A 12,437-nucleotide genomic window follows, 5' to 3' on the forward strand; every position below is an offset into this window, starting at 1 on the left:
GATGGGAGTCAAGGCCTGGAAAAGAATGTGGTTCAGTTGTTCCTGTCCAGGGCTGTGCTGAGTGCTAAAGGGAATGCTCCTTTGTGTGGCTAGTTCTTGCGGTTGGTGGCAGAATTGGGGGTGTGGGGGGAAATGACATGGGAAATCTGTTTGCAGTCTATGTCTAGGAGATAGGGTCTGTCTTTGAAGGCCTTGGTGAGACCCTCAGCACACTGAGCAACGGATTTTTTGTCACAGCAGATACGCTGGCCCTGGGTAGTCAGTCTATGTGAAAGGGATGTTTTTGTGTGAAAGAGATGACAGCTGACATAATGCAGGTACTGTTAGTGGTTGGTGGGCTTAATGTGGACAGAGGTGTGTGGAGACATCATTGATGCGGGCCATGTGAAGCGGAGGGGAGAGAAGTTCTTGAGGTTGCGAAGGAACAAAGATAGGGTGTCTTGGCCCTGAGTCCAGACCATGGTGATATCATCAATGAACCTGGACCAGAGTGGGGGGTTTGGTGTTTTGGGAGGCTAGGAAGGTCTCCTCTACATGGCCCATAAAAAGGTTGACATAGGAGGGTGCCATGCAGGTAGGTGCCCATAGCTGTGCTGCAGATTTGTTTATATACCTGCCCTTCAAAGGAAAAGTAGTTGTGGGTTAGCATAAAGTTAGTAAGGTGTATGAGGAATGAGGTATTGGCTTTGGAGTTTGAAGAATATCGGGAAAGGTAGTGTTTAATAGGAGCAAGACTATGGGCATGAGGAGTGTTGGTGGATAGGAAGGTGGCATCAACAATGACGAGTATGAAGGAAGTGATAGGTGTTTTTGACGTGGAAGGCTAGATTACGGGCAGTTAGTGAGAGGTGTTGGTAAGTGAGGGCCAAAATTCTTTCAGTGGGGGCACAATAACCAGTCATAACAGGATGTCCAGGATTGTTGGGCTTGTGGATTTTGGGGAGCATGTAGAAGGTGGGTGCGTAGGGTGTCATAGGGGTGAGGAGGAAAATAGATTCAGAGGAGATGTTCTGGGATGGGCCTAAGGGTTTAAGCAGGGCTTGGAGTTTGTGTTGGACTTCCAGGTCCTTCTACCAGGTAGTCACTGAGATTCCGAACAACAGTGGTGGATCTGTTGTCTGAGGTAGGATGAGTAGGTCAGGATTAATTTTGAGGTTGGGTATGGCTGTTCTTTCTTCTACTGAAAGGTTCATGCTCTGAGAAAGGGGCCTGGGAAAGGATGGTTAGGCTAAGTTGAAGGTAAGGAATTCCTGGAAGGTGACCAGTGGGTTGTTAGGAGGAGGATCATGGTCGGATGGTGGTATGAACTGGAAGAGGCAGGGTTCACATGGTCGGATGGTGGTATGAACTGGAAGAGGCAGGGCTCAGTGTTAGAATTAGGGTGGTTTTGGTTGGAGGGATTTGCAGCAAAGAAGTGCTTCCATTGCAGGGATCAAGAGAAGGAGAGTAGGTCTTTGACAGTTATCCCCTCCCCCCTTACACCCTCCCCCCTTACACCATCCCCCCTTACACCATCCCCCCTTACACCATCCCCCCTTACACCATCCCCCCTTACACCATCCCCCCTTACACCATCCCCCCTTACACCATCCCCCCTTACACCCTCCCCCCGTACACCCTCCCCCTTACCCCCTCCCCCCTTACCAACCTTTACCAACTCCCCCTAACCCCCTCCCCCCTTACCAACTCCCCCCTTAACTCCCCCCTTAACTCCCCCCTTAACTCCTCCCCTTAACTCCTCCCATTAACTCCCCCCCCATTACCTCCCCCCATTACCTCCCCCCATTACCTCCCCCCATTAACTCCCCCCATTAACTCCCCCCATTAACTCCCCCATTAACTCCCCCCATTAACTCCCCCCATTAACTCCCCCCATTAACTCCCCCCATTAACTCCCCCCATTAACTCCCCCCATTAACTCCCCCCATTAACTCCCCCCATTAACTCCCCCCATTAACTCCCCCCATTAACTCCCCCCATTAACTCCCCCCATTAACTCCCCCCATTAACTCCCCCCATTAACTCCCCCCATTAACTCCCCCCATTAACTCCCCCCATTAACTCCCCCCATTAACTCCCCCCATTAACTCCCCCCCATTAACTCCCCCCCATTAACTCCCCCCCATTAACTCCCCCCCATTAACTCCCCCCCATTAACTCCCCCCCATTAACTCCCCCCCATTAACTCCCCCCCATTAACTCCCCCCCATTAACTCTCCCCCTCCCTTAACTCTCCCCCTCCCCTTAACCCTCCCCCTCCCCTTAACTCTCCCCCTCCCCTTAACTCTCCCCCTCCCCTTAACTCTCCCCCTCCCCTTAACTCTCCCCCTCCCCTTAACTCCCCCCCTTAACTCTCCCCCTCCCCTTAACTCTCCCCCTCCCATTAACTCTCCCCCTCCCCTTAACTCTCCCCCTCCCCTTAACTCTCCCCCTCCCCTTAACTCTCCCCCTCCCCTTAACTCTCCCCCTCCCCTTAACTCTCCCCCTCCCCTTAACTCTCCCCCTCCCCTTAACTCTCCCCCTCCCCTTAACTCTCCCCCTCCCCTTAACTCTCCCCCTCCCCTTAACTCTCCCCCTCCCCTTAACTCTCCCCCTCCCCTTAACTCTCCCCCTCCCCTTAACTCTCCCCCTCCCCTTAACTCTCCCCCTCCCCTTAACTCTCCCCCTCCCCTTAACTCTCCCCCTCCCCTTAACTCTCCCCCTCCCCTTAACTCTCCCCCTCCCCTTAACTCTCCCCCTCCCCTTAACTCTCCCCCTCCCCTTAACTCTCCCCCTCCCCTTAACTCTCCCCCTCCCCTTAACTCTCCCCCTCCCCTTAACTCTCCCCCTCCCCTTAACTCTCCCCCTCCCCTTAACTCTCCCCCTCCCCTTAACTCTCCCCCTCCCCTTAACTCTCCCCCTCCCCTTAACTCTCCCCCTCCCCTTAACTCTCCCCCTCCCCTTAACACCCCCCTCCCCTTAACTCCCCCCCTCCCCTTAACACCCCCCCTCCCCTTAACACCCCCCTCCCCTTAACACCCCCCCTCCCCTTAACACCCCCCTCCCCTTAACTCCCCCCCTCCCCTTAACTCCCCCCCTCCCCTTAACTCCCCCCTCCCCTTAACTCCCCCCCTCCCCTTAACTCCCCCCCTCCCCTTAACTCCCCCCCTCCCCTTAACTCCCCCCCTCCCCTTAACTCCCCCCCTCCCCTTAACTCCCCCCTCCCCTTAACTCCCCCCCTCCCCTTAACTCCCCCCCTCCCCTTAACTCCCCCCCTCCCCTTAACTCCCCCCCTCCCCTTAACTCTCCCCCTCCCCTTAACTCCCCCTCCCCTTAGATCCTCCCGTTAGCCCCTCCCCCCCCCCTTCCCCTTTTTCTCCAATCGGCAAGTGTGAAATTGTGGGTGACTTCATCAGAAACTTTTTTGGCAAACAAAATCAACTTGAACTACACTGACATTCACTATAACCAAAACATTTTTTTTAAGTCAACTTGCCTTCAATGAAGCTCATCAAACCTGGTTAATCAGCACGTTGCATGATGATGATGATGCTGATGATGATGACGTTACTTTTCTGCTGTTGGAGAGGCCATATAGTTTTAGGTCCCAAACAACTGCTGTTAATACCGCTAGTTGCTGGAAACCTGTTGAATACAGTTGTCACCCATAGAAGTAATGACCACCAGTCCTCATTTCATAGACTTAGTCTGTGACATGGCCTTTGCTGTTTACTTTAAATATATTTATTGGCAAACTGTTTCCCTTTTTAGCATTTGGCTTTCAGTGTGCAGTCAGCTACACACTACTTCTTGATGTTCTGTTGTTTACTCGGTTGTCAAGGATATTTGTAATATTGTCAAACAAATTTTTTATTTAAAATTTACAGTTCTTCCTTAATAATTTGGATTTGCTAGTTATTATTATTATTATTATTATTATTATTATTATTAGTATTAGTATTCATTAATGAATCACTTCAAGCCTTAATTGTTCTTTGTCCTGGCACCAGGTAGCCAGAACGTGATACTTCTTACATTGCTTATGTTTAATTTTTAAAGTTTTAGTTTGCAGCTGAGCTGTAATTGTGGAAGATGATTTAGTTCATTGTAGTTTGTGGACTTATAGACTACTTCTTCTCTGAATAGTGGAAATGAAGTCCCAGGCTTCTTGAAAGAGCGTTGGGGAATAATGCGGGAGACCCGCAACGCCATACTATGCAGGTCCTAATGGAGGTAGTAAGCCGTTGCCTTCCTCTGACCGTAATGAGGATGAATGATGATAATGAAGATGACACTATTACTCCCAGTAATCTCGGGGCAGGTGAAAATCCCTGACCCTGCCGGGAATTGAGCCCGAGACCCCCGTGCTCAGGAAGCGAGAACGCTACCGTGAGACCACGAACTGCGGACTCTCTGAATAGTGCAGTTTGAAATATAGCTAAATGTTAAATTGCTTAAGACAGTATCAAATTCTTGGAAATAAATAAAGAGTATTTCTTTAGACACATTTGCAATATATTATTTCAGAAAACTTCAGTTAACTCTAAGTGATAGACCTTTCGTACTACATGGACCTTACATGAACCCTGTAACTGGCAAAACATGTAATGTCGAAGGGAGAGCCACCTGTGAAATAATACATCATATACCAGCTGCTGTTGTGTACGCACTGTTTGGCCTTTTATTTTGGTATGACCACCACCAAATTAACAGTTCGGATGAATGGGCATAGTCAGAGGTCTATACAAGCAACACACAATATCCTGTTGCATAGCATGCTCTACAACTTGATAGTCATGACCTCAGTGCCTGTTTCACCACACGTGCCATCTGGCTTCTTCCCTCAGACACAAGTTTCTCAGACCTCCACAGGTGGAACCTAGCGTAGCAACATGTACTTGGTTCTTGCCACCCACTGTCCATTAATTTATGTTAATTTCTTCCAGCTCAGCTTTTCTTCACAGTAACTGCTCCTTTCTTTCCTCCATTTTAATTTTCTACATCTTCCATTTTCTTACCCGTCTATTTTTCGCCACCCCTCTCCCACCACTGTACTGTACAATGCACTTAACTTTTCACTTTTGTTAACTGATGCACGATGTTTTAGCAGTAATCTCTGTTTTGCATGTTATCCTGTCTTCCATCTGTAATCTCTTAGGTTTTCAAATCTCATTTGGTGCAATCCCTGACAATCAGTCTTTCCTTCTCAGCCTGTCCGGTAAGTCTCCCTGATCTGCAGTTCTAGGTGATTTTCGTAGACCTCTCCAGTCCTTTTCCTTCACCCTTCTTTCTTCTCCTTCAACTCTTAGTCATCTTTTGTCTCACCTTCCCATAACAATTAAATCATTTTCTGCATCTTACTGTACCATATCCCATTATGTATTTAAAGAATTGGATTATCATATTCTGTTCTCAGGCGAGGATACATGGATTCTAATATTCTCTGATTTCCATTCAGGTTTGTGTTGTCCAAGGAGGCAGGAAAGTATTTAGCCTGCCTGTAGATTACGAGCCATCATGTGTTTCATTAAACAGTGAACATCCAGATGTTGCTGTTGGAGGAGCACTGGACCAAAAGGTAACAAACATTTTTACTGTTTTAGTTTTATTACTTACAAAATGTTTGGAAGTAGTATAAAAGCAGAACATTATTAAGAGTTCAGTCCTCACAATGTTAAAACTGATGTAAAGCAAATATATTAATTTGTATGGCAATAAATTAGTTACTAGTAACATCATGGCTGGGAGCATGTTTATATAAGCCCACTCCTGCCAACCTCATAACACTCAGTAGTTAACATTTGACAACATTCTTGTGAAAGCTTGTGAAACACTAAGTACTTGATACATATAGCAGCGCTAGGTGGTTTTATTAAATTGTATTACCAAACTCTGCGTGCTCATACATATAGATCTTTCCTTCCCATTTAAATGTGGGAATGGAAAGTCCTCGATGGAATATAAATATGGATAACAAAAGGATAACAAATCAGAATATAGTTCAGGATAACAAATCAGAATATAGTTGAGATATTCAGTCATTTATAGACAAGCCTGAGAAAGTTGTTAAGCTCGGCATCATGGTCATTAGTGCCTGAAGTAAAGTAATATACTGTTGCACTAAAATAAAATGCAACAGAGAGACATCCTTGTTTTTCCTGTTTTGTCACAATACTTTGGTCAAATTACTTATGTATATTAAGGAAAGTTCTGGCTGAATGTGAAGTAGTTGTAAAGGAGACTATTCACCACAGAACGGTAGCACTGGTCGCCAGGTATACACAGAAGGGGGAGGGGGGGAGGAACTTCCTAGATTTTGAAATAAAATGAGAATCCCCCCCCACACACACACACACATTTAGGTGGGAAGAAGGAAGAAGGGATGGTGGTAGATAGCTACTACCGTGGAGGGAGGCAGGATGTTTGCTGGATAGGAATTCAAGAGAGAGGGGTGGCAGCTGCTTGGGCTAGGTATGTGATACACAGTTACCAGGGCTGGTGCAGTGCACAATGAAAGTCCCCCAGGGGACTCTCGGCCCTTTCGTGAGTATGTGCGTGGCGAGCATGGAGCCCCGAGCTATTTAGGTCTTCCTTTTGTCCTGGACTGCATTTGCTTTCCCTTCCCTTCCTTTCCTGTCGTTTCTCCTTCCCCTCAGCCCTAACTTGTCCCTCTCTTGGTATCCTCCTGGTTCTGTTGGCTTTGAGATTTGGTTTTGTTGACTAATTAAGTCATCCTTTTGGCATTCTTTTGGACCCCCTCTGGGGTTTGACCTCCATTACTAAATTCCTATTCCGTAGTGTGAGCTATTTGGGGAAGAGTTCCTTATTTAGTGTCTCCGGCGTGTGCCCTCCTAGTTCCTTCCATCTTTTCCTTCACATCGTTGTCTGATGCTAAGGTACGTAGCCAGCACGGTAGCCAGCCTGTGTGGTGGGGTCGCTATGTACCCTTTTGGTTTAGCCCCCTGAAAACACAGGGATCACACTTCTGATACGTGAGCTGTGACCACCTCATATAAGCCTAGGAGAGGTTGCTTGTCATTCTGGAGCATCATAACTCCCGGCAATGGCCGCCGTGCCAGACGGCCTTTGCTGTGGCTGGGTAGCGCCATGGGGAGAGCCCGTGATCGGAGTGGGTTGTATCAGGACGGACGCTATGCAAATGGAATGCATACGGATCCAGATCTGTGTCCCTTACCCCCCACCCTTCCACCATTCTTTGAATGTGGTTCAAGGTGTAATTTTTCACAGGGACCTCATCCCTCAAACTGATGAGGAACTTAGAGATAATCTAGGACGACGGGGTGTTCACTTTGTTCGGCGTGTTCAGAAGGGCCCAACCGACAATCGCCTTGATACTGTGCCTTTATCCTGGGCTTTGAAGGGAATACCCTCCCTGAGAAGGTCAAGATTATGGTTTATCAATGTGACATGAAGCCGTACATCCCACGAACTATGAGATGTTTTAAGTACTTGAGTTTTGGGCACATCTTCCAACTGTTCGCAGACCCCTCTCTGTGGTGACTGTGGACGTCCACTCCATGAGGGGAGTTCCTGTGTTCCCTCTCCTGTGTGTGTTAATTGTCATGGCGATCATTCTGCACATCCACCAGATTGCCCAGCTTATAAGAAGGAAAAGAAGATACAGGAGTATATGTCCCTTGATTATGTAACCTACGCTGAGACTCCTAAGAAGTATGCACGTCTTCATCCTGTCTCAATGACGTTTAGCTATGCTTTAGTTACATCTTCAACCCTTCCTTACCCCAGTCCTGAACCACCTTCCCCCCCCCTCTCCTGCGATTCCCACACCCTCCCCTCTGAGCACTGCTCCCCCTCCCCAGCCGGGGAAGTGTTTCACTACTTCAGCCTCTGCAGTCAAATGCGCCCCTCCCAGGAACCCCCCTTCCTGGCACCTTCCAGGCCAAAGGCCTGCTGCCACACAACAATCACGAGAACCACTTTCTATGTGCCCCCAGGTTGCCCACTCTCTTTCTGTTCCAGATCTTGCTGCAGCTGGCTCCTTTATGCCACACAGCCCTCCTCGATCTCAGCCTGAAAAGAAGAATAATTTCAAGTCCTGGGACAAAGAGCCGCTGGTGTCACCAGAGGTCCCATCCCCGGCTTCACCACCAGATTCTGACCTTTCGTTCATGGATGTCGCCCCCTCCTTGTCGGTAACGGGTGGTGACCCGGCAGTATAACTGGCTTTAGCCTGTTCAACCCCCATTTAAGTCATCGTTCTATGGTTATCCAATGGAATTGTAATGGATATTACTATCACCTTCCAGAGTTGAAATCCCTTATTTCGTTTTACTATGCAGCTTGTGTGGTTCTGCAGGAATCTCATTTTACTGATGATCACTCACCGACCCTCCGTGGGTTTTGTGCTTTCTGTCAAAATCGGGTCAGCCCTCTGCAGGCCTCTGGTGGCGTTTCTACGTTGGTTCGTACAGATGTTGATAGCACATGGATTCCCCTCCAAACTACATTGGAAGCGGTTGCTGTTAAGGTCCACCTGGACTCTGGGGTCACAGTTTGCAATATTTATCTGCCTCCTGACAGGACTTTTACGCCTGCTGCCTTAACTGTCCTCCTTCAGCAACTTCCTCCTCCCTTCCTCCTTCTCGGGGATTTTAATGCTCATCATCCCTTGTGGGGCAGTGCATTTCCATCTAGTCAGGGTCTTCTCGTAGACCAGTTTCTTGCAGACCACGACTTGTACCTTCTTAATGATGGCTCCCCTACCCATTTCAGTGCTGTTCATGGTACCTTTTCTGCCATTGATCTTTCTCTTTCTTCTCCCTCCATCCTCCCTTCATTACACCGGTTGCCATACGACGACCTTTGTGATATGACCACTTCCCATTGATTCTCTCACTCCCTTCCCGATTACTGATGTACGGGTTACTTCATTGGTCTTTCCAATGCGCCGATTGGCCTCTATGTACTGCACAGGTCATTTTTTCTCCCTCTTTGTCTGGTTATGTTGATGACATCCTACATGATGTGTCTGATGCTATTGTTCGCTCTGCTAGCCTTGCGATCCCACGCTCAACCGGACCATTTCGCCACTGGCAAGTCCTGTGGTGGAGTATGGCCCTTGCCATTGCCATTTGTGATTGCCCTCGAGCTTTGCAACACCTTAAGAGGCACCCACCCACTGCCAATTGTATTACCTTTAACCTTTTAAGTGGGTAGTTTGCACGCGCGCGCATCTTCCACAGTGGGTAATATACGCCAGCGCTCCCGTTCGTGGTGGTGCTGCGCACTGTTCTCAGATTTTCCTTCGCATTGTCATTGTTGAATTTAAATTGATATTGGGTGGAAATGAATTTTCACAATATTACATATCGTTTTCAGTGTGAAACATTTTAAATCAAGGTGCTGCACACAAGGAAACTTCACATTCTGTGCACCAGTATGAAGTCTCTTTGCGAAGGCTTTTTCTCGTACGCACCACACACATCCTTGTTGGTCTTTTCTTCATTGTGGGTGGCAGAAGGTCTGGAAAATGCCTGGCTGTAAGGCATGTTGCTTTTGGTGTTCGAGGTGGGCGTCCTACTGATGTCCCTTGATGTGAAGATATGGTCAGCGCTTCACCAAGACTAATCAGGAAGCTCATTCTACTTTGTTTGCCAGCATGCTTCTTGTACAGAATGTATGCATTGTAGCATGCAATGTCCAACAAGTGACGGAAAAGCTTCTGATAGTATTTTTTCAGCCTGCTTCTGGCCATCTGGTAGCTTTGTAACTGAGAATCGCACCTATCCACGCCCCCCATATTCTTGTTGTAGTCAACGACAACTTGTGGCTTTTGAACGATTCCATTCTTAGAGTTTACATTTACAAATGTATCGTCATGGAAGGTGCTGACCATAACAACGTCTCTTTTGTCTTTCCATTTCATTATCATCTGCTTGCCTGTTATGTACTCCCCCTTTCTTCAGTTTTTCCTTTTTTACGAAGACAGGGAACCCCTTCCTGTCTTGCCGCATTGTGCCGACAACATCGGTGTTATTGCTGGTTAGTTTGTCCACCAAATCTGTACTGGTTTACCAGTTGTCAAGATAAATACAGTGGCCTTTCCCGAGTGGATCGTGTGCAAGTTCCAAAACAATTCGAAAGGTTATTTTTTCGTCTGGATAGTGGCTACCATAATTAGCGGCCTTTCCAGTGTAAACAATAAAGTCCCATACATACCCGGAACTGCTTTCACAGAGTTTGTACAATTTGATGCCAAATCTGCTACGCTTTGATGGAATATATTGCTTCCATCAAGCCGTCCTTGCCAGAGCAACAACGATGATGTTCCTTTCTGGCATGTACACTGATCTGAATTTACACCGCAGATGCTCCATAATGGTTTGAATTTTGAATAGTTTTGTGCTGATAGTGCCTAGTGGATCATATGAGGTATTGTCAGCAAAGTGGAGGAATTTCAATAGAAGATGAAACTGCTTTTAACTCTCATCACTTTCCTGAAGAAAGGTGTGTCAACTGGTTCCTTCTTTGAAAAGTACATTTTGTGGTCCGGTTTGTGAAGAATTCCTTGAAGTACAAGCATTCCAATAAGTGTTTTTACCTTGACGCGTGTAGTATTCTGCCAACTGTGAACCCTGGAGCGTGCTGCTAAATTGGGATGAGAAGCTATGAACTGTTCTGCATGTAAGTTCGTCTGTTCAGCTATCATTGTGCACAAAGCATCATCCACAAAACACCTAAAACAACTCATCACTTCATTTTGTTTTAGAGGCACAACTGAACCACTATTACCACTGAACAAATATTGAATACGAACTGAACTAGCATGCACAAATTCATTAGGTACTGTCTGCTGCAGTAGTGTTGTATCGTCATCACATGTTTCTGAATCAAAGTCACTTTCACTAGCCTCAACATCTGTATCTTGAAAACTTTCAGAACTGTCACTGAAATTATCGTCACTTTCTAAAAGCAGCTTCTCAATCTCCGAATCTGATAAACGACTTATTTTCACCATTGCAAAAGATCACTCACTAACACTGCGATAAACACAGCCGAAAAAGGCGCGCTTTTGCGGCTGTTTCACAGGACGTATTTTCTCGACGCGCGCTTGGGTGGACAATGTTATAACTAGCCTAGAGCACACTGTGTTGCGTGACAAGAGCTGCCATCTAGTGGACGAAGCTCAACTAATACCACAGTGTCAACGGCAGGCCAATAACTCGTCATTCCCACTAGCTACTAGCCACAGAACGCAGTGGACGGATATATCCGTCGAACGCACTGTGCAATAGCAGAGCATGGACGAATATATCAGTCGTGCCCACTTAAAAGGTTAAACGCCTTCATGCCAAAGCCCGTTACTTAATCAAACGTAGCAAACGGTTGTGTTGGAAACACTTCGTTTCTTCCCTCGCTTCTGCTGTCCATATGTCATGGTTGTCATTGGTAGTCTACCCTCCTGGGCCTTGGCCTCCAGGATGGCCTTTGCACAGACCCTTTGATTCTCACAGAACATCTTGCGATCCATTTTGCAACAGCATCAGCATCAACCTCCTATCCGGCTTCTTTCCTTCACCAGAAACAGTGGGCCGGAGATTCCGCCTTATGTTTTACCCCTTATCAGTCAAAATCTTACAACAAACCTTTTACTGAATGGGAACTTCTTTCCGCACTTTCTTCTTTTCATGAAGAAGCCCCTGGCCCATGTTCCATTCATAACCAAGTGCTTCAACATCTCAGTGCTCCACAACGACAATATCTTCTCCAGATGCTTAAACGTATTTGGCTCCAGCGTGACTTCCCTTCTCAATCGAGGGATAGTATCATGGTTCCCTTTCCTAAGCCTGGTAAGAACCCCCTGTTTGTCAAAAGCTATCAGTCAATTAGTCTGACAAACGTTGTTTGCAAGTTACTTGAACAGATGGTAGCCCATGGGCTCATTTGGGTCTTCGAATCTCGGGATCTATTGTCTCCTTACCAGTGTGACTTCCGAGAGGGACGGTCTCCAATCAATCATTTACTTTGCTTGGAATTCGCATTTCGGCAAGCTTTTTCCCAGCGCCGCCATTTGGTTGGAGTATTTTTCGACCTTCGCAAGGCCTAGGACACGGCTTGGTGCCATCATATCTATCTTACGCTTCATGAGTGGGTTCTTCAGTGCCCACTCCCGATTTTTATCTGCCAGTTCCTGTTTTATTGGTTGTTCAGGTTTCAGGTTGGTACTGGTTTTAGTTCTCCACACACCCAGGAGAATGGCATCCCACAGGGTTCCGTATGAGTGTACTTCTTTTCCTCATTGCTATAGGTGGACCTGTGGCCTCTGTTGGTCCTTTGGTCACCCCTGCTCTGTATGTGGGTGATTTCTACATTTGTGTTAGTTCCTCTTCGATGGCCTCTGCAGAGCGGCAGCTCCACGGTGCTATATGGCATGCCTGTGCATGGACACTCTCACGCTGGTTTCAATTCTCTCCTTT

At 47.2% G+C, this 12,437-nt stretch overlaps 1 protein-coding gene across 2 annotated transcripts in view; it reads left to right on the forward strand.

The window, feature by feature from the left end:
* Positions 1 to 12,437, forward strand: part of LOC126172520 (actin-interacting protein 1) — a 178,119-nt gene that overhangs the window by 116,278 nt on the left and 49,404 nt on the right. For both annotated transcript variants that reach the window (XM_049920890.1, XM_049920889.1), the window contains exon 11: positions 5,438 to 5,557. In XM_049920890.1, coding sequence (XP_049776847.1) covers positions 5,438 to 5,557 — 120 coding nt within the window. The remainder of the gene's footprint in view (positions 1 to 5,437; positions 5,558 to 12,437) is intronic.

This window comes from Schistocerca cancellata, chromosome 1 (genome assembly GCF_023864275.1).
Source record: "Schistocerca cancellata isolate TAMUIC-IGC-003103 chromosome 1, iqSchCanc2.1, whole genome shotgun sequence".
NCBI classification, from domain to species: domain Eukaryota; kingdom Metazoa; phylum Arthropoda; class Insecta; order Orthoptera; family Acrididae; genus Schistocerca; species Schistocerca cancellata.